The following is a 21,877-nucleotide window of genomic DNA, read 5'->3' on the forward strand; positions in this document are numbered from 1 at the left end:
AATGCACAAATGCCCATGCACGATGCCAGTGCCAGTAACAGCTGGAATGATGGCACCAGCAGTGGTAGGGCAGCACAGAAGCAAACTGGTCAATCCCCACCTGCATCCTCTCAAAAGGAGCCTCTGCTGAGGCTCTGGGTTTGCTGCTGGCAAGGTTTGGGATGCTTGTGATGTGTGCAGTGGTTGTGTTGTGTCATAAAGTGCAGCACATCCCCAGGTGATTTGTTTGAACCACTGTTTTCAATACCTCTTAATATAAAAACCCCCAGGCTGCCTGCCAGCCACCCCTCACCCTTGACACAAATGTGCTGGGCTGTCTTGGGAAGTCCCAGCACTACAGAGGTGCTGAAACAGATCTGGGCTCCTTCCTGCAGGAGGCTTCTTCCTTTATTCCTGAAGATTTCCTAACTAACCCTCTGGTTTGTCTTTGTCAAGGAGTCTTGCACTGGGCTGAGTTTCTCTGTGCATTGAGCAGAGGCTTTAATGCCCAGCAGAGCTCTGCAGAGTCTGGGAGGGCTGGAGCAGCAGGACAGGCTCCATGCCCAGCACTCACCTGCAGGGCCTGTTTGGAGATCTGAGGGGCTCAATCCCTGCTCTTCTCAATCCCTGTTCCTGCAATCCCTGTTCCTCCAAATCCTGCTCCTCTCAATCCCTATTCCTGCATCCCTGTTCCTGCAATCCCTGTTCCTCTCACTCTGTTCCTGCAATCCCTGTCCCTCTCAATCCCTGTTCCTCCAAATCCTGCTCCTCTCAATCCCTGTTCCTGCAATCCCTGATCCTCCAAATCCTGTTCCTCTCAATCCCTGTCCCTCTCAATCCCTATTCCTGCAATCCCTGTCCCTGCAATCCCTGTTCCTCCAAATCCTGCTCCTCTCAATCCCTATTCCTGCATCCCTGTTCCTGAAATCCCTGTCCCTCTCAATCCCTGTTCCTGTCAGTCCCTGCTCCTACAATCTCTGTTCCTCTCAATCCCTGTCCCTCTCAATCCTTGTTCCACTCAATCTCTGTCCCTGTAATCCCTGCCCCACTCAATCCCTGCCCCACTCAATCCCTGTCCCTCAGTCCCTGTCCCTCTCAATCTATCCCTCTCAGTCCCTGTTCCTCCTGGCTTGGTCGCTCCGTTCTGACTCAGGCCAGATCCCTGGGAGCAGGAATTTCTCCCTCCTGATGAACCAAACAAGAGATGCACATGTAGATCTCTCCATGCAGTGTTGGGTTATTGGAGGAGGATTTTATGTTGATTTGGGTTTGTTTTTTTTTTTTTTCCACCCATCCTCAACACATTCAGCCTCTTCCAATACTTGGAAACTCTGCTGATGACAAAGCCCAACCCAAACACAAATTGCAGCGACAACAAATCCAATCTAGTGCAGAACTGTTTGTAAAGTCCCAGGGCACCCTGGTGGGTTTTTTCATCCAGGCTGTGTTGGCCGAGAGGAGCCACGTTCAGTTCTGGCTGTTGAGCAGCAGATGGAGCTGCCAAACTGCACATCTGGGGCTGCACCCTGCAGCTGGCTGCAGCCACCCACGCATGGCCCTGCAGCTGGACCCCAGTCTCGGGGTGCTCTCCAAGAGGAGCCCCCTTTGGCCACCACGATGATCCCTATTTCCTCTGAAAGGCATTTCCTGGAATGCTGAGCACAGCTGGGAGTGGTGGGGTTTGGTACAGGGGGCTGGACGGGCGTGGGAGGTGGAAAACTGAGTTTTAAAAAGGGAGATGTCTGCACACAGGACTTGTGAGGATGCAGGCAGAGATGGATTTTCCCTCTCTGAGTCCCACCCTGAAGTGGGACAGGAAGGAAGGAAGGTTACAAGCACCATCCTTGTTCTCTCCTCACCCCAACCACACCTACAGCTGATTTTCTACAGCTTCCAACCAAAAACTTCCTTTTAATAGTTGCACATTGCTTTATAATAATGCAGTGATCAGATATGACAATTCAAAGCCTTTACATATTTTTTAATGTTTCTTTTACCATAACCTTCAGTTAGAAGTGAATGGCTAATAACCTCAATCCTCCCTTCCAAAAATCTGTAAATACAATTATTGTTGATCTCTGCCTGACCTTGTGCCCAGTGTTGCCAGCACAAGGTGCAGCTCCTTCACCCTGGCCAGTGTTTCATGTGCTGCAGCCCCTGGTGTGAGCACTGGCCTGACAATAAGGAGTTACCAAGAGAAAACAGACAATAAATTGATTGTGGATGGGTCACAGAAGACACGAAGAGCATCATTTCAGTGTGTTTTTTCCAGCTGAAGCGGAGCTGTGGAAGTTTGCAGGAGCCACAAGCACTTCAAAGTTGATTAAAATACCCCAGGTCATTTTTCATAATCCATATTTGCTTCCTTGATTACTGCTTTATTTAGATTTTGAAAGTGTACCTAGGAACAGCAGTGGTATTTTAAAAGGTCCACAAATGGTTGGAAACAGAAATGAGGAGTGACCATTGCAGGCTGTCATCTTACTGTGCTGGTAAATTCAGCTTTGTGAAACATTTGTCTTACATTAACAGCTAATTATAACCACATGTAAAACTTGACATTCTTACCCAGGATCAAGTCCTGTTGCTTGATCTGGTTTATTGCTTAATTCCTTTGGGAGCATTTCAGAACTTTCTAAATTCACTATGAATCCACTATTAATGGTGGCAACTGCTGTTTCTTGATTTACTTTTTTTTTTTAATTCTTTCTGTAGATTCTTAAGAGATCTGTAGGGACAAAATATAATCAGAGAGATTGTTTTGGTTAATAGCCAATATTCTAAATTTATAATTAATCCACTATTAAAGGTGGTAACTTCTATTACTTGGTTGGTATTTCTTGAACTCTTTTTTGTGTAGACTCATGAGAGATCTATAGGGGAAAATGAAAATAAGTAGTCTTGGAGATTGCTTTGGATTAATACTGAACTTTATAAATTCACTAGTAACCCATTATTAAAAATGGCAACTGCTATTAGTTGAAATAATTTTTAAATTATTTCTACAGACTTGTAAGAGATCTATAGGAAAAATTATAATAAATGGGTCTTGGAGATTGTTTTGGTTAATAGTGAGCATTCTAAATTCAGTATTAATCCAGTGTTAAAGATGGCACCTGCCATTAGCTGAAATTGTTATTATATTCTTTCTGTAGACCTGTAAGTGATCGATAGGGACAAAATGTAATCAGTGCACCTTGGAGGTTGTCTTGGATTAATAGTGAACTTTTAAAATTTACTGTTTAATTTACCATTAAAGGTGGCAAGCGAGACTTCTTAATATTTTTATAATTCTTTCTGTAGACCCATAAGAAATTCATAGGGACAAATATAAGAAGTGGGTCTTGGAAATTGTTTTGGATTAATAGTAAATATTCTAAATTCAGTATTAATTCGCTATAAAATTTGGCAACTGCTATTTCTAGATTTTTTAAAATTATTTTCTCTGTAGACTCATAGGAGATCTATAGAAAAAATATAATAAATGGGTCTTGGAGATTGTTTTGGTTAATAGTGAACACTCAACTGCTATTCCTTGATTACTTTTTAAATTCTTTCTGTAGACTCATAGGAGATCTATAGGAAAAATTATAATCAGTAGGTCTTGGAGATTGTTTTGGATTAATAGTGAATGTTCTAAACGCACTATTAATCCACTATTAAGGGTGGCAACTGCTGTTTCTTGATTTATTTTTTAATTCTTTCTGTAAACTCATAAGAGATTTATAGGGACAAAGTATAATAAGTGGATCTTGGAGATTGTTTTGTATTAATAGTGAACTCTCTAAATGCACTATTAATGGTGGCAACTGCTATGCCTTGATCTTTATTTTTTTTCTTTTTTAATTCTTTCTGTAGACTTGTAAAAGATCTGTAGCGATGAAATATAATCAGTGGGTCTCAGTGATTGTTTTGGATTAGTTGTGAACGTTCTAAATTAAGTATTAACCTGTTAAAGGTGGAAACTGCTATTTCTTAGAGGGTTTTTTAATTCTTTTTTCTATAGACTTGTAAGTGATCTATAGGGACAAAATATAATAAATGGGTCTCAGAGATCATTTTGGATTAATTGTGAACATTCTAAATTCAGTATTAATCCACTATTAAAGGTGGCAACTGCTATTCTTTGGGGCTTGGGTTTTTAAATTCTTTTTTCTGTAGACCCATAGAAGATCCATAGGGACAAAATACAATTCATTTGTCTTGGAGATTGTTTTGGATTAACAGTGAACTTCTAAAATTTAATGTTAACCCACTATTAAAGCTGGCAACTGCTATTTCTTGATTTTTTTTTTAATTCTTTTCTCTGTAGGCTCATAGGAGATCTATAGGAAAGAATATAATAAATGGGTCTTGGAGATTGTTTTGGATTAGCCATGAAGATTCTAAATTCAGTATTAACCTACTATTAAAGGTGTCAATTGCTATTCCTTGGTTTGTTTTTTTTTTTTTTTTTTAATTCTTTTCTGTAGACTCATGGGAGATCTATAGGAAAGAATATAATAAATGGGTCTTGGAGATTGTTTTGGATTAGTAATGAAGATTCTAAACTCAGCATTAACCCACTATTAAAGGTGGTGACTGCTGCTCCTTGGTTTGTTTTTTTTTAAATTCTTTTTTTTGTACACTCATAGGCGATCCATAGGGAAAAGTTACAATCAGCGGATCTTAGGGCTTGTTTTGTAGGGCTTCTCCCCTGCTCCCTGCTGAGTCCAGAACCAGCCCCTAGTGCAGAGCCCAGCGCTCCCACGAGGCCGTGGCTGGCTGGCTGAGTGTCCCCGTGTCGCGCAGGTGGCTCCGGAGCGCGCTGAGGCTCCGCGTCCCGGCTCCGCGGGCCGGCCCTGCGCACGCCGTCGCTCCCGCGTGGATCGCCACGAGCCGCAAAGCTGCTGTCCACGTGGACTGGTGCTGAAATCTCCCGCCCGGCCGCCGCCAGAGCCTCGCCAGCCAAGCCCAGAGACATGGCCACCAACGGCACCAAAGTGGCGGACGGACAGATCTCCACCGAGGTCGACGCCTCCATCACCAACGACAAGCCCAAAACCTTGGTAGTAAAAGTGCAGAAGAAGAAGACGGACCTGCCAGACCGAGACACTTGGAAAGGGAAATTTGACTTTCTTATGTCCTGTGTAGGTTATGCCATTGGCTTAGGGAATGTGTGGAGATTTCCGTACCTGTGCGGCAAGAATGGTGGAGGTACGTTGGCCGTGTTTGTGTGTTAGGAGTCACCATCAAATCGCCAACAAATCAAAACCGGGTTTGGATAGATTTTTCCTACAAATAGTTGGTTTTGGTGGGGAATTTTTTGTTCATTTTTTGGGGGGTGGCAGGATTTTTTCAAGGGTTTTTTGGTTGTTTTTTTTTTGTTTTGTTTTTTGGTTGGCTGGTTGGTTTGGTTTGGTTTATTGGGGGGGTTGGGGTTGGTTTTTTTGGCTTTTTGTTTGTTTGTTTGCTTGCTGTGGTGGATTTGGTGGGTTTTTTTTGAATTTTTTGGTTTGGGTCTTGTGGGTTTGTTGTTGTTTTAGTTTGGGGTTTTGGTTTTATGTTTGATTGTTTGCTATGGGGTCTTTTGGGTTTTGTTCTGTTTTGGATTTTTTGGGTTTTGTTGTTATTTTCATTTGGTTTTTATTGTTTGTTTGCTGTGGAGGTTTGGAGGTTTTTTGTGAGGTTTTGTTTCGGATTTCTGGGTTTTTGTTGTTGCTTTGGTTTGGTTTTTTGCTTTGTTTTAAGGTTTTGGGTTTTTTTTTTGTTGTTTTGGTTTCGTTTTTGTTTTTTTTAGTTTTTTGGTTGTTTGCTGTTGTTTTTTGGGGGGCTGGGTTTTTTTTTTTTTGGGTTTTTTGGGGTTTTGTTGTTGTTGTCTTGGCTTGTTTGGGGGGGGTGTTTTATTGCTTTCCACTTTTCCAGGAGGTTCAGAGCCATTTTGGAGTGTGGAGCTCTGCTTTGAGCTCTGCCCTGAAGTTTATTCTAACTCCTAGCTGCCAGTGACACTTAAAAGACCATAAAGTATCAGAGCAGAACTAAAGCATGTTGTCCTCCACCCAACCCTGCAGATCCCTCTCTTTTGGGCTGAGTTTTGAGAGGATTTCATGGGGTTTGTAGCTGACTCTGCTCTCCCCATAAAAGGCTGGAAAGCAGCCAGGGCTGGTTAAAGCCTTTGTGCTCTCTGTGAGAGGTGAAGGCAGCAAAGCCCACAGGCTTCTGGATTTCAGCTTTTTACTTCAACAGAAAACATTTAAACGATGGGGAGTTCTGTTTTTTCCTTTATTTGGAGGTGCTGGTTCAGAAGTGCACGTGTGATTTCCACTAACATTTTTGAAAAGTTACATCTGAGTATAAAAACCCTGTGGGTTTCTTTTCATACATAACAGGGATGGAAACTGGAAATTCGCTTGTGTTTTTCCCCACTGTAACAGGCTTTTTAAAAATTTCTTTTTAGGTGCATTCCTGATTCCCTATTTCCTTACTTTAATTTTTGCTGGAGTGCCACTGTTCCTTTTGGAGTGCTCCCTTGGTCAGTATACATCTATAGGAGGCCTTGGAGTGTGGAAGCTTGCTCCAATGTTCAAAGGTGCGGTACGGATTCCGATCCTTTCTCATTTATTTCCAAATTGCAGAAGTTTCACAATGTGCCAGGGCAAGGATGTTTCTTAGTGCCTTTCATTTATATTTAAACATGATTTTTCTAGAGAAGACGCTGATTTTCTGAGGTGTAACTGATGATTTTGAAACAGGCTGGGTTATATTTTTTATTCTCCATTAAAAATAGCATGATTTAGGCATTAGAATTGCAACAAACTTATTTTTGAACTTCAAAAACTCTTGGGGTTTTCTGTAGAAATGCATAAAGACTGTTATAAATAGCAGTAGTTGTCTGAGCAGGTTAGGACATGTTCTCAGCAATTTGGTAAATTTTGGTAAATTTTTCTGAGCTAACAGAGATTGGCATCACCTGTTTTTTTAACTGAAATTCAAAAGCCAGACACTTTTGGCAATTTCATACTGGATTCCTTAAGAAAAACTCACTCCACACTATGAGTTTGAGGTTTCATTGCCAGAACCTCAGGGTTTTAATCTCAATTCTGCACAGACCCACAAACCTCTCAAACAATGATTTTCATCCTTCTAATCCCAAATCCTTTGACACTTCTGAGTTCTTGGGCTGAGTTCTGGCCCAGCAGAGCTGCATGTGGTGTTATAATTACCTCACACATTAGGACTGACAATTAGCACAGGGTGAGCTGCAAGTTTGTTGAGATTGGATTTTGCTCTGGGAGATTTAGCATTGGGAAAACGCAGGGAGATGGAATTGTGTCTCACAGGGAAGTGGTTTTGCTTGCCTTGCTGCTTTTGGTAGGGGTTGGATCAACCTTGCTTTGCATTATCCTGATTATTGTGAGCACTTCCTCCTGCTCAGGGTCATGGAACAGCTGTCCTGAATAGTTCAGAACACCCCTGGAGTGTCCATGTGGAGCAGAAGACACCCTCATGGTGGAACCCTGCCATGTCTTTAGTCTGATGTGCCAGCAGCCCTGCGCTGAGCACCAGGCGCTCTGATCGTGTCCCGAGTGCCTTGGAACACATTCTCACTGTGTGTGCATCTGCCACGAGCTCCTGTGGGGCTGCTGCTCCAGAGAATGAGCTGATTTAGCTCCTTTTCCTGGGAGTAAAACATGCCGGGGAGCTCGCAGCAGCAGCAGCAGGTGGGACTGCACCACAGAGAGAGCTGAATGCTGGCAGTGAGTTCATGGATGGCTGAGCCATCACCCCAATAACGACCTTTGTGTAAAGGCACTTCTGAAATTCTCACTCCTACAGCATTTCCCAAGTGGTGCCTGCCCCATGTGATGTGTTTGCCCTGAACTGCAGCTCTTCAACTGGTTTATTTCTCTTTGTTTTCCTTACAGGTGTGGGACTGGCCGCTGCAGTCCTGTCCTTTTGGCTGAATATTTACTACATCGTGATTATTTCGTGGGCCATATACTACCTGTATAATTCCTTTACCACTGTAAGTGTGTGTCAGAGGGGATGGGGAATTGTTTCTTGGATGTAAAGCCAAGTAAAATATGGATACATCACTAATCTGCCTCAGTGTAGATGTGTGAGGTTAACACAGCACACACAGAAATCTGTAGGATAATCCATTCTTACTGAAAAAAAAAACATTTTGTAAAAAATCCCTTTTAATTTTTTTTTCTCCATAAGAAATTTAGAGCAGAAAACTGAGCTTAGAGGTCAGTCACTCCCCCAAGAAAAAATCTAATGTACAACTAATTATTTTGTTTCTTCAGTAGCAGCCACATAAACATGAGTTCTTTGGGAAATAGTATCATTGCAATGTGGCTTAATGATGGAGGGGTTTATTAAAGAAACCTCCATGGAATGGAAGGTCTGTGATTTGATTAGCTCTGAACTTCCATTCATTGTTGTTATTTTTGCTTTGTTTTCTTTCCTGTTTACTTTATTTTTAGCTGCCTTTTTTTCCCCCTCAAGGGTGATTCATCAGCTGAGTAAGTCTTGTCTGATTTGTGGGGTTTGGCCATCTGAGGAAGCATTCTTACATAAGTTGTATATAATTAATGCATCGTTGTTCAATTGTCTCTTCTATAAATTTTGCTCATGCTTGCTTGTTCTTGGCTTTAAAGAATTTTGCCTTGACCAAATTTGCATTAATTACTGTCTGGGAGTGACACAACCATTTCTGCTTTGTTGTCCTCAGATTTGTTATTAATGTGAAAGGTCAGGCAGAGTCTGGAGGTGTTTCTTGTGGCCCATGTTAAATGAATATTGACAATATTCCCCAGAAGCCTCTTCTCCTTATGTACAAAGCACTGATACAGCAGTTCTGTGAGAGGATTGTCCAACAATTGCCATCAGAAGGATCTATAAATTACATGCAAATGAGGCTCATTCTAATGGGTACCATGAGAAACAGGTTCTGCTCCTTAGAACTTCTGAAAGATGGCATGGACACACACAGAACGTGCACGTAACAAATAGAAAATTTACCTTTCTCCAATTATCCCCTGACCTGAGGGGAAAATGAAACTCTCTGATCAATGACCATCCCAATTTTATTATCTCTTGTGCAACAAGAGGTACCAGGACCTCCAGGAGGTCCTTTCTGCTGTTTCAATATACTCTCATGGTGAGTGTATTGAATCCAGAGCATTTGGGCTGCTATGTTAAAGAAAATGGGGAAGATTTCCACACCTGCCTCCTGCAACTGATAGGAATTGAAATAACTTTCACCCTGGGGAGATCAATGTCTGCAAAGCTCCAGGTGCTTTAGTTCTCCACTCAGCTGTCAGTTCTAGCAAAGAAAGAGATACTTGAGGTAATTCTTGCTTAAGAAGGGTTTGACTTCGGGCTTTTGGTGCTCTCCCTTCTCCAGACCCTTCCCTGGAAACACTGTGAGAACCCCTGGAACACCGACCGCTGCTTCTCCAACTACACCTTAGCAAACACCACCAACATGACAAGTGCCGTGGTGGAGTTCTGGGAGTAAGCTCAGCATTTTCCTCTCTCCTTCCCGTGCATGTCCAAGGATCACCTTGTTATCCTTCCTGTTTCACCTTCTGAATTCTTTGCCAAATGTTGTCTTGGCTCGTTCCAGACGCAACATGCACCAAATGACCGACGGCTTGGAAAAGCCCGGGCAAATCCGATGGCCACTGGCAATCACCCTGGCAATTGCCTGGATTCTGGTGTATTTTTGTATCTGGAAGGGGGTAGGCTGGACTGGAAAGGTAAGATCCAAAAGTACTGTAAATACATTTCAATTAAAAATGCTCATTTTGCTCAAATATTCTGAAAATTCTTGAGGTAAGAGGCGCTGGGGGCAGTTTGGCTATCAGAGCTCTGTGAAGGATTTAATTTGTGTTTTCTTGGACTGATAACAGCTCCATGTTTTAGGAAGAGCTGGCTCCTCTGTAGCTAGGTCAGACCACAGCCTTAGATGCTTCCCTTAAGCCTCTTGGTTTGGCCAGGTATAAAATCACCTAAAAATATTCCTGCTTCTTTCTGAGGTAAATATTCCAGCGGGTTTGGATAGCAATAGAGTGAGGCTGGAGTGGTTTGGTTCCAGCAAGAATTGTGCATTTATTGCACAGCTCTTGCTGGACCTGGATAGGTAAGGAAGTGTTGGGAAGAGCTGCTTCCACCTTCCCTCATGTGAGTGAGAAACATTTGAGGTCCTTTCACAGGATTTCACCCTGTGCTTCTTGGGGTCTGCCTGGCTGTGAGTGGAAATTAGGATTTACTAATGAATTAAAGGAAATTATATTATTGAGAGACCTTTCTGAATGAAAGGGCAGCAACATCTGATGTTGGCTCATGCCTCTCCCTGTCAGAAGAAATCCTAGGGAAATGAAAAGCCACAGCAGTGGGGCTTTGTGTTGAGTCAGAAGACCTCAGGTCAGGTGCAGAGGACTGGGATTTCTTCATGCTGAGGGAAGGGATTGCTGGATTTTGACAAGAGGTTATACCTGTCACCCACCTTGAACTGTGTGTTGGACAGGGCTGAGCTGAGCTCAGGGCAAACCATTTTCTTTCTCCTCTCTCCAAAGTACAAAGAGGGCAAGAAGTAGGCAAAAAGAGGGCAAAAAGAGGGCAAAAAGAGGGCTGAGTCTGACTTCAGAAAGGGTTTCTTATAGGACCTCTGAAAAGGCAAGAAAGTAGGAGCCTGTAATATAGAGGAGGAGAGAGTGGGAAGAATGAACTGCCAGATGTTTTATGAGTAGGATCCTGGTGCCATGATCCTTGTGCTTTTGGGACTTCCTTGTGTTTAATACAAAAAAAAAAAAAAGTTTAAAAATATCCTAGTCCATGCTGTTCTCTCCTTTCAGAAAAATAGGCAACAGCCACCTGCCTTTAGAGCTAGAGTTTAGGGAATTTTGCCGTAGGCACTTCCCAAGCCTTTTCATTGAAAAATGCCTCCATTTTAAGAGCCATCCTCAGCTGCTGCTAGAGTATTTTCAGGGAGCAAATATTTTTGATCATTCTTCCTTGCACACTTACACTGTCTTGTTTCTTCACATCAGGTGGTATATTTCTCTGCTACTTATCCCTATGTTATGCTGCTTATCTTGTTCTTCCGTGGTGTAACACTGCCTGGAGCAAAGGAAGGCATTTTATTCTATATAACTCCCAACTTCAGTAAGCTTTCAGACTCTGAGGTAAATATTCCGTGCTGGTAAACCAAAGTTTCACTCCTCACTGTTCCCCTTTCAGACATATGACCTGCTCCTCAAGTGCAGAAACAGATTTTTTAAAAAATTGTTTCCTGCAATCAGGTTTGGCTGGATGCTGCCACACAGATTTTCTTCTCCTATGGTTTGGGTCTTGGTTCACTGATTGCCCTTGGAAGTTACAACCCTTTCCACAATAATGTTTACAGGTAAGCAGATGACTGCACATATTGCAGTGGCACTTGCCTGTCTCAGCTGGAGCTGAGTTCTGTCTCTGTGTACAGATAATTGAAATAAAGTTTAGTGTTGAATAATATTAACTCTTCTCTCTGGCTGGGGGTGAGATGTGTAACTGCCTTTCTGCCTTTACACCAATGGGAGAGACTTCTCCAGCATGGAACAGACCCCAGACTGGGAAGTTGTGAAATCCTAAATCATTTAAATCTTTCCTTCCCACAGGACAAAAAAAAAAAAAAAAAAAAAAAAAAGGATGAACATTTGCTTTCCCTGCTGATTAAAGCCCCTTCCCTTTTTTTCAGGGACTCCATCATAGTGTGCTGCATAAACTCATGCACGAGCATGTTTGCTGGCTTTGTCATCTTCTCCATTGTGGGATTCATGGCCAATGTCACAAAGAGGCCAATTGCAGATGTCGCAGCATCAGGTACCCAAAATCTTTTCCTCTAAGCTGTGCATCAGTTTTTTTTTTTTTTTTGCTTGTAGGCTTTTCCTGCAACTGCTCAAAATCCCTCCTCACAGCTCCTCAGCTCCCTGTCCCCTCAGTCTCCCAGAAGGAAAGGCAGAAGGAAAAGAAGTGTTGTCCCAACCCACTCCAGGCAGAGCAGGAGGAATGCTGGTCATTATGGGGTGGTTTTTAGGCTAATATTTCCCAGTTCAGTTGGCTTTTAATTCCTTTTCCCATTTCTTGAGGTCAAACCCTTCAAGGCAGATCCATTTCTCCCCTGTTCAGACCTACACCAATTTCATGTGACTCTGTATCATGAAAGACATTTTATTTAGGGCAGGGAGCTGTGGAGCTGTCCATGGGAGGATCCTGTTCTTCCTTGCAGTTTCTTGTCTGTCTTCCAGCTGAAAAAGCTTACAGCAGCAGAGCAGATGGCTGCCCTGACCCAGCTGGTGCACCAGATACTCACTTAGCAGCTCTGGCCACAGGGAGGGATCTCATAACTCAAAGCTTGGCTGGAACTCACTGGTGGACAAAATCTGGATGACTGTATTAGCAAACACAACCCACTGAAATATCTCCTTGGTTAGAAAAGGAGAGAATTTAAGCCCTGAAAATCATCTTCAATAAATTACACATACAAAGAGATTAGGTGCAAAATGATGATGGCAGGCACTGTTATTAAAAGCTGCTCTGGAAAGGCGGTGGTGTGTGAAATAAGCTTTTTGGATTTATGTCTTTGATACAGAAGGAGTTATATAAAGGCTACACCTGCAAACACCACAATATTTTTACATCATATTAGGTGCATTTGATAACAGACCTCTGAAAGATGCCCGTGACCACTAATTGCAAAGGATATTTGAAAATTTGACCCTTTAATTAAGGCTTCTATTTCTCCTAGTAAGCTCAGAGGCTGGTGCCAGATTTTACCACCATGAGAGGTTGTTCTGCCATCTTTTATACAGCCTTATAAAACAAATATTAAAAGGCGTAGCTGCATTTCTGTGGAATGCAAAACAGAGTAAAATTAACATATTTAGCTGAAGTTTATTTTGCTTTTAGCACTGCTATTTGGAATGCTTTCTGAACTGCTTTCCAGTCATATCTGCTCTTGTTAGCAATTAATTGCTTCAAAGTCCTCATTAGACTTCGGCAATCCAGGCGTTGATGCCGCCCTTGCTCCACTGGTTTGGGGGCTGTGACCAAGCACTTGTCACTGACAGACTTTTAATGGAAACTGGAAAATCAGAGGCACTCCTTGGGCGAAGCACATGAGCTTTATTTCTGTGTTTATTAAATTTGCTGGTTTTGCCTCTGACCCTGACGTCCAGTGGTGCCATGAGAACAAAAAACTCCTCTTAAATAGGAATTTATATTCCCCTTCCAACACTCTGCCCCCCATCTGCAGTTAGCAAGAAGAAAAATTTAAAAGTTTGGTTGTCCACAAATGCAGAGTTTATTAACGTGTATTTAGAGAGAGTGAGTGAAATGGAACAGCAAATGGGAATACTGGAAATGCTGGGAAGTGTCTTCTCCATTTCTGAGCTGTGTCTGTTCCTCTTCTGAGTGGTGCAAAGCAGGAGATTGCACCTGTCAAAAACTGCTCGAGGGGAGAGAGAGCTGAGCAGTGCCTGGAGATGTAACCCTGGCCAAGGATAGCATTCCTGCCTTGGCTGTGCCAGGGGGCTCTCAGAGCAGCTGCTGAACTCATTCAGTGTTCTGGTTGGTTGGCTTTGGGGGATTTGGGGGTGGGTTTTTGTCGGTGGTTTTTTTTTTTTTTTTTTTGGTTTTGGCTGGTTCATTTTCAAAACCAGGTGCTTGCAGTGCCCTGGTGGTCAGGGAGCATGGACCAGCTGAAATCCCTGCTCAGGTGCTGTGTCCAGAGCCTCCCAGAAAGAGCCCAGCAGGAGCAGAGGATCCCAGCTCCAGCTCTCCCCACTGATGTTCTGTCTCCTGTTTCTCCCCCAGGCCCTGGACTGGCATTTCTGGCTTACCCAGAGGCAGTGACACAGTTGCCCATCTCCCCTTTGTGGGCAATACTCTTCTTCTCCATGCTGCTCATGCTGGGCATTGACAGTCAGGTAAAACTGGGGTGAAAACAAATTAAAATACAGATTTTCTGCCACTGGGTGGAACCAGGTTTGATATTTTTATTTATATTTTATTTATTTCTATTAGGATTATTTATTTTATAATTTAGGATTATTTATATTAGGATTATTTATTTTGATATTAAGATTTTTTGCTTTTATATATTTAGCTTCTATTTTTCATCTATTTGTAATCCTGCAGTTCTTCAGGGTATAACTCTAAACTCCACACACAGTGTCAGCTGCTGCTTTCCCATTTTGGTCAGACACAACAACACAACAGGGCTCTCCACTGCCAGCTGGAGTGGGGAAGGATAGTCCCTGGAATAATCAAATAAAGAATAGGAGGCACTGAGGAAACCCTGAGTAAAAAACTGATGCTTGAACACTTTTGCTCTGTCATGAACTGCTGGAAGCACATGAAAAATGGGCAGAAAGTTTATTCTGCAGGCAAAAAGGAGCTTACCTTTGAAATATTCCCTGTAAAATCCCAATGTTAAAAATACCTGTGCAATGTTCAGCTGTGTAGGAGACACTGGGATATGTTTTACAAGATTTGGATGCCACAGGTATTTCTGAAGGGTGGCTCCAGAACTCACCAGTGGAGCGAAAAGACACAGCACACATTTCATTTTAAGATCTGGAGTTAATTCAGTGGGCAATGGGATCATTAGTGAGGATATTCTGGGTTTTGCTATGTTCTGAAATCACTTCCCAAGGGAAAGATCACAAATTTATTGGTTCAGGCCATACCTAAGCTCTGGGTGGTATCTGACAACTGGAAATGAAGGAGGAGGCTCAGTCCTGGGGTTTGCAAATCCAAGATATTCTCTGTCTAGATTAAACTTTCAAATAATTAAGACATGGAATCATTAGAAACATTGGTTGTGACACAAATAAAAAAGCACACAGCGTGAGAGAAAACTCTTTAGAAATATCTATGTCCAACAAAAGCTTTTGTTAATCGGTGCTAATTTTAATACAGAGACCAACCCCACTGGCAGCACTCAGGAGAGCACCCTGCCTTATTTTACAAGGAATACTTGGAGGACTGGATCAGGGAAGTCCCCCCTGGCTGCTGAACTCTTGGATCATTTTTATGAGCCCCATCCTAGGCAGATGTGTTAATTTATTTGCAGTCAGCTGCAGTTGGCAAAGCAGCACCTCCCAGTCCCTAGCGCAGCCCTCCCAGCACGTAAAGGAATTTGGGATTTACTGCCTTAGCACTGTATCAGTCTTTCAGGAGAGAAAATCCATCGTTTTCTGTGAATCCAAGCTGGCTTCAGCCTGTGAACACACAAAGACCAAGAAGGCATTTTATCCTGGGAAATGAACAAAAGTTGAAAATTTACACTTTCTATTTCTTTTTCAGTGAGCTTCAGGCTTGACATTAAAACCCACTGCTCAATCTGGGGGGAAACTGCTGTAAAAAATTGGGTCAAAAATATTTTTGAAAGCACTTGTCTCTAGGCAACTAACAGCTGAGGAAGGTGGTCTAATATTATTAAAAGGAATGTGTATCTACAGGCTGTCATGCTCTCTGCATTTTCTGTCACTGAAACATTTCATCCACTGTAATTTACAGGAGCTGTAACCACTGGTTGAATACTTGCTGCGCTGAAAATTAACAAAACTTTACTTACCTTCTGGTTTTCATATGTCAGCCACCATAATGAAAATATTTTTCTGAATATATACACACAGAAGGATTCTGGAGTGTGGCCGTGATTTCCATTTGGAGGACACAGCCTCAACAAAAATGTTTTCTGGGGATGCAAAGAATATTTGATTTATTACATATGAGAATCATATGTGAATCTTTAACCTTCTGCATGAAGCACCAATCTGGTTAGACTTTCTCTGTGTGCTGGCTTTCTTGTATGGGAGTAAATCACATAAAAAATAAGTTTATTTTGTAGAATTGAGGGATCAAAGCCGTCAACCGTAGGTTTATCATTTTTATTACAACAAAAGAGCAGTTCCTGTTCACAGAGCAAAAACAACAGTTCATAGCTTAGAATTTTGAGTGTTTCTCGAGCTGGAAATCTTTTTGCACAGATCTCTTTCGACAGAAACAAGGATATTCAGGAGCAGAGCTTCCGCTGCCGTCAAGCGAATTTTCACTTCTCTCTGGATGGCTGCAGCCTTAGGCCAGGGCAGGGTCCAATCACAAAGTGCCCCCCAAAACTCCACGCTGGGCTCTGGGCTGTGTTTTGTGTCCAGCTGGGCTCTGGACTGTGTTTTCTGTCCCTTTCCCCGCAGTTCTGCACCGTGGAAGGGTTCATCACTGCCCTGGTGGACGAGTTCCCCAAGCTGCTGCGCAACCGCCGCGAGCTCTTCATCGCCGTGGTGTGCATCGTGTCCTACGTGATAGGGCTGTCCAACATCACTCAGGTACTGCTGGCCTGGGGCCTGGCTCTGCCCATCAGCAGCATTCCTCCTTCCCCAGTCCAGCCAGGAATCTCTGCCAGCCACGGGATTGTCACGGATTGGCACCCGCCAGGTTTTGGTGGTTTAAGCGCAGAACGCCCTGTGGTGCCTTAGGATTTTAGCTTTGATATTTTTATTTGTATTTGATTTTTTTTCTATTAGGATTATTTATTTTATATTAGGATGTTTTGCTTTTATATATTTAGCTTGTGTGTTTTCCATCTCTTTGCACTCCTGCAGTTCTTTGGTGTGTAACTCCAAACTCCACACTCAGGGGCAGCTGCAGCTTTCCCATTTGGGGCAGACACAACAATTCCTCTCCAGGCCTGGCACTCAAGGACACCTCACTGCCTCAGGCCCCAGGGATGGGAGCAAAAGGGACTTGGGGGAGCAAACCTGGGGGAAATGACTTCATTGCCTGGGGCTGGAATTGGAAGATTAACCCCAATGTGCAAATGGACCAAACTTTTTTTATATAAAAATATAAAACCCCATGACCGGTGGTCCATTTTGGGTGTAGGCCCTGGGGGCTTTGTCTGCCCTAAATGTACCTGAAGGCCCTTCCATAAATAGAACTGCTTTTTATTCCCTTAATTCTGCCTCTGGTTTAGGTAGCCCCAAAAAGGCATCACCTGGGTGTCCCCTGCAGGGTCAAGGACAGCAAAATGCACATCCCCACACTCCTACAGTCCAAAACGTGGCCGCTGGAGATGTTGACTTTGCAAACTGTTTGAGGGGAAACTATTAATGATTAAATTATGATTAAATTATCAAATAAAGACCAGAAAGTTAAATGAAACTTCAGTTTAAACAGGAGCAATCTTAATTTTGTCAGGGTTGACCTCAAGCCTTAAAAAAAAATGACCCTGTTTAATTTATACTAGTAGGCCCTAACCTACCCACCACTGTTAGTTTGTATCTTACAGTTTGAAGCTGGAGGCCTTGCTCGATTTTTCATTCTTTCTTTTCCATTTCAGGGTGGAATCTATGTGTTTAAGCTTTTTGACTACTACTCTGCCAGTGGAATGAGTCTCTTGTTCCTTGTATTCTTTGAGTGCATCTCGATATCCTGGTGCTATGGTAAACAGCCTGTTTGTGTTTTTCCCCTAAGCTTTACACACCCTGAGGATAATTCATCCTCTGTGCACGTGCTGGGGGTGGAACTGAAAGTGGCCTTGGTTTCTGTGGATGTAATTCAAAGTTGGCTTGTGGAAGGTGCTGCTGCCTTTTAAACACCCTACCTAGAGGCCTGGGAGCCACAAAGTGTTTCAGGAACATGAAAAGGGTGATATTCCATCTCTTTTCCTGTCCCACTCCCTTGGGAAGCCTGGATCTTCAGAGCTGTTGGGTACATATCGCCTCCAGGCTCTTGGGATTTGTAATATCTCATTTTTCCAGAAATTCTCTCACTCCAGAGTCCTGCAGTGAGCCAGGCTCCTTGGTCAGTTAGGGAATAATCACCTTGAAATATCCAGAAGCTTGGACTGGCAATCTCTGGCTCTAAGGATTAATGGATCTGTGGAATATTGTCACAGAGCATTTTTGACCTCAGAGCTGTGTCAGCTCCTCTGAGGAGCTGCTCCCATCATCACTGAGGCACTCCAGCTGCTCCAGGAGCCTTCCTGCTGGATTTCAGTGGGCCTGAGAGGATGGAGCAGCATTTAACAGGCAAGAGGCACTGCTGCTGAACCCAGCAAATGGAAAAACACACCAAAATTCTCCCAGGAATCACAGAATATTCTGAGCTGGAAGGGACCCCACAAGGAGCTTAGGTGGATGGTCCATGCAGGGCTTGAAGCACACCTTGGAATTGTCAGCTCCAGGCTCTGACCATGAAGAAATCAAAGCCATGAATTAGTGCCAGACACAGCTTTGGGAGGCTGGTGCAGAGCAGCAGCAGCAGGAGGGCCCCTCTGATTTCAGCTCCACTTCTGCCCATGCATGGTGGGCACTGAAACGAAGCTGGGATGGGTTGGGGAGGTTTATAATTGTAAAATACCCTAAATTTCTCATTCTAATATAACCTAGAGTTGAAATCAATCCAGGGTGTTTCTTGCATCTGCCCTTTCCATGTGCAACTTCTTCATTTGGCATGGGAATAAGTTTGCTGGTCTCTAATTATTATGATGTGGAAGAGTGAGAACAGGTAATTTTTGGTGCTTTTGAGCTTGCACACTTTTTTTGCCATCCAGACAGAGGAAAAGTTATCTTGAGATCTTTGTAGAGCTTCCGAATATAATCATAATTTATGACAATGTCTCTCAGAACCACTGAGCTTCCCATCAGCTCCACTACCTGATATGTTTCTGTGCTGTTTCTTATTTCTATATCCAGGTGTTAATAGATTTTATGACAACATCCAAGAGATGGTGGGATACAGACCCTGCATCTGGTGGAAACTCTGCTGGTCCTTTTTCACTCCTATCATTGTGGCAGTAAGGAACAAACTTTTATTCTCTGGTTGAAAGGATGTAAATGAGTGGCCTGGGTGCTGCAGCCTTGTCCTTTCCACCCCTACAGGTTCATATTAGTTCTGCCCTCGCTCCTTTTTTAAGGATTTGAGCAATCTCATTGAAGGCAATAAGCAAAAAGCAGCAGTATCATTCCAGGAAGATTGTGCCCCAAAAAGAGAAGCCAAAATTTTTATTAGACCTCTGGAAATGCTCAAGAGGTTCATTGGCAGAGTTAGAAAACTGTAAGGAACAAATTTTGACCTTTTTTTTTTTTTTTTTTTTGGTGTTCTAAAATAGAATTTAGCAATCTAAAATCTAAATTTTCCACATGCACAAAAATGCCAACATTCTGTAAACTGAATTCCTCCACAAGCACTTCTGGTGACAGAGCAGGGTTCTAAACTCGTGTTCTTCCCTCATGGGATTCTGTGGCATATATTAACCATTTTGTACTACATTGCTGTGGGTTTTCTGGCAAACTCTGCACAGAATCTGTACTGCAAACCACAGGACAGCCTTTTTCTGATTCTAAACTTTACCCAGTTAATCCCATTCAGTACTTTGTGAAGTAGTAAGCAAATGAATGTAAATGTACTGCACATACACTGAACCCAGATGCAATGTAACAAACTAATCAAGCAGCCACTATTACCCATGAGCCAGCATGTAACCAGAGAAAAGCAAGCGAGGAGCACTAAAAAGACACAGAAATGTGTTCACGTTGAGGGTTTCTCGAGTCATCCCTTCCCAGATCAAGGCAGATTTCATTTTTGTAAAATACAAGCGTTCAGGAAGGCATAAGAAATACATTTTATTTTAGTGGCACAGGAGGAAGATGCCAAACACTGTCAAACTGGCCAGATTTGTCAAGTCCTCAGCAGAACGTGCTGCCCAGCCCAGCTCAGAGCAGGGACAAAAATCTGCCTCTGCATCCTCCTCTGGGAATCTGTCCTGCACAAGGCCTCAGCCTGGGATCAGAACAAGCCTTCCTCTCTCCTGATTCACTTTAGCAGGTGTTCCTGGCTGGCTTAGACATTTGAGACAGGCCAGGACAGGAGTTTTTCCTGGGAATAGCCTATGGAATACCATGTCTTCAGGGCATCCTTGGAGAACATCCCAAAAGCAACATGTGAGCTGCTGCTCAGTGGCACCATGTACATGTCCACAGGTTCCCAGGATCCCTGTTTTCCCCAGCAGCTCCCTTCCTTCTGGCTCTGTGTAGTTTATCCAAGGAATTTACTGGTACCAGCAGCACACCTGCATTATCTGAGGTGCAGATTTTTAGGTGAAAATACAGCGTTAAGGTGAAACATTCATTTTGGTAAGAGGCATCTTGGGAAGCTCCAGAAAAACTCTTGAAGCCAGAACACTCTGGGAATCTCACCCCAAACCCTCCCTTCTGCTTTTGCAGGGAGTGTTCATCTTCAGTGCTGTGCAGATGACCCCTCTGACCATGGGGAGTTACGTGTTCCCAAAATGGGGCCAGGGGGTCGGCTGGTTCATGGCCCTGTCCTCTATGGTGCTGATACCTGGCTACATGGCATACATGTTCCTAACCCTGAAAGGCTCCCTAAAACAGGTAAGTCTGCCTGTCCCGAGCCCCTTGGCACCTGTGCAATCAAAGATTGCTGGGCATTTCTTTCCTGTCATCTATTTGCCCCTCAGATATTTTGCTTTGAGCCAAACAGACCCCATAAAAGCACCAACCAAAAGACAAGAGAGTGTCTGAGCCATCTGTTGCTGAACACAACTCCCCACGTTCCACAGGGTCCTTATCTCTGCTCTGGCAGCTGCAGACACTTGGCATTCCAGCTCCTCACACCTAGAAAACAGAGGAGAGGTTTGCAAAATATGGCAATTTGTCCTGATTAATGCGAGACACGCGGCCGTGGATCACGGCAGGGGATGCTCTGGGGAGCTGGAATCAAAATCAGGGACTGAGCCACAAAACTCTGGGATTGCATGAGTCTGCTCAGGGACCCTGCCCTGCATCTCCCTGATGGCCCCCAAGGCTTGAGCTCCTGCATTTCACCTGCTCTGAGTCACACCTGCCCTGCTCTGCTGCAGCTGGGAGGGAGCACATGGAATCCCTTGGGAGCACTTCCCTCTAGCCTTTATTTAAGGGATTTCTATGAGCAGTCACTTCGTGAAGAACATTAGGGGCTTTTTTCTCATTTTCAGCCTCTCCCTGACTGCTCATCCTGTTTTTTAAAGGAGGTAACACTTCTTATGGAAGACAGTCAGGGGGGTTTTCAGTCAGTTTTTATTTCAGTCAGTTTCTATTTCAGTCGGTTCTGAGGTCCTCAGAGATGTACTGCTATAGGGGTGGGAAATCTTGACCACATTATTGCCTCACACACTGTTCAGGAGCCACCCACAATCACCAACCTCATTTTTTCAATCTGGGTGGATCCTCAGTTTTCCCTCTCCAGCTCCTCCTGTACATCACAGCCAGTTCCCCAGCCCAAGTATTGAAACATTCTGTGATTGTGGGAACCAAAGACTGTCAAGAGGAATTTGTCAGAGCTTCTGGAATATTCTAAAATCAGCTGACAGAGCCATCTTTGCAAAGGGCTGGATGATCTTAAGCAGAATTGACGAGTGATGCTCATGAAATGCTCAGATCCAAATATTTGTCTTCAGCAAATTTTGAAGGACTCAGGCTTCAAAGAAGTCTGCAGAAAAAAAATCTGGGTTTTGATTTTTTTTTGCTCCCCCCATGCCTGTTCTTAGCTCCTACATTTTGAACAGATTTCCCTTGGTCTTACGGAAACTTTTAGGTGCAAAAGGAGAACTGTTGCCTTAAAATACAGCTGCTGTTTGGGCAGGGTAGTGTGAGACCATGGTTAAAGTTCCTCATCTCAGCCTTGTTGTGGATTAAGGGCTCATTTTTGAAAGCATTGACAAATTGCTATTAAGTGATGGAAGGAGTCTGCACCAGTGAGAGGCTCTGAGGAGCCAAACTGGGATTTCTTTTGAGATATGAACGTGAGCTGGGCAGAGAAGCTGAAGGAACAGAGAGGACAAAAGGACGAGGAAAAACAGAATGGG

General features: G+C 43.4%; 1 protein-coding gene across 1 annotated transcript in view; it reads left to right on the forward strand.

Moving 5' to 3' along the window:
- The window catches only part of SLC6A1 (solute carrier family 6 member 1), a 60,640-nt gene that overhangs the window by 35,945 nt on the left and 2,818 nt on the right, over positions 1 to 21,877 (forward strand). The window contains exons 2-14 of the mRNA XM_053989468.1: positions 4,771 to 5,175; positions 6,416 to 6,547; positions 7,884 to 7,984; positions 9,371 to 9,480; positions 9,593 to 9,725; positions 11,019 to 11,153; positions 11,271 to 11,374; positions 11,705 to 11,829; positions 13,822 to 13,934; positions 16,206 to 16,337; positions 17,351 to 17,453; positions 18,708 to 18,808; positions 20,238 to 20,405. Coding sequence (XP_053845443.1) covers positions 4,941 to 5,175; positions 6,416 to 6,547; positions 7,884 to 7,984; positions 9,371 to 9,480; positions 9,593 to 9,725; positions 11,019 to 11,153; positions 11,271 to 11,374; positions 11,705 to 11,829; positions 13,822 to 13,934; positions 16,206 to 16,337; positions 17,351 to 17,453; positions 18,708 to 18,808; positions 20,238 to 20,405 — 1,692 coding nt within the window. The 5' untranslated portion in view covers positions 4,771 to 4,940. The remainder of the gene's footprint in view (positions 1 to 4,770; positions 5,176 to 6,415; positions 6,548 to 7,883; positions 7,985 to 9,370; positions 9,481 to 9,592; positions 9,726 to 11,018; positions 11,154 to 11,270; positions 11,375 to 11,704; positions 11,830 to 13,821; positions 13,935 to 16,205; positions 16,338 to 17,350; positions 17,454 to 18,707; positions 18,809 to 20,237; positions 20,406 to 21,877) is intronic.

The sequence above is a fragment of the Vidua macroura genome, chromosome 13 (genome assembly GCF_024509145.1).
Source record: "Vidua macroura isolate BioBank_ID:100142 chromosome 13, ASM2450914v1, whole genome shotgun sequence".
NCBI classification, from domain to species: Eukaryota; Metazoa; Chordata; class Aves; order Passeriformes; family Viduidae; genus Vidua; species Vidua macroura.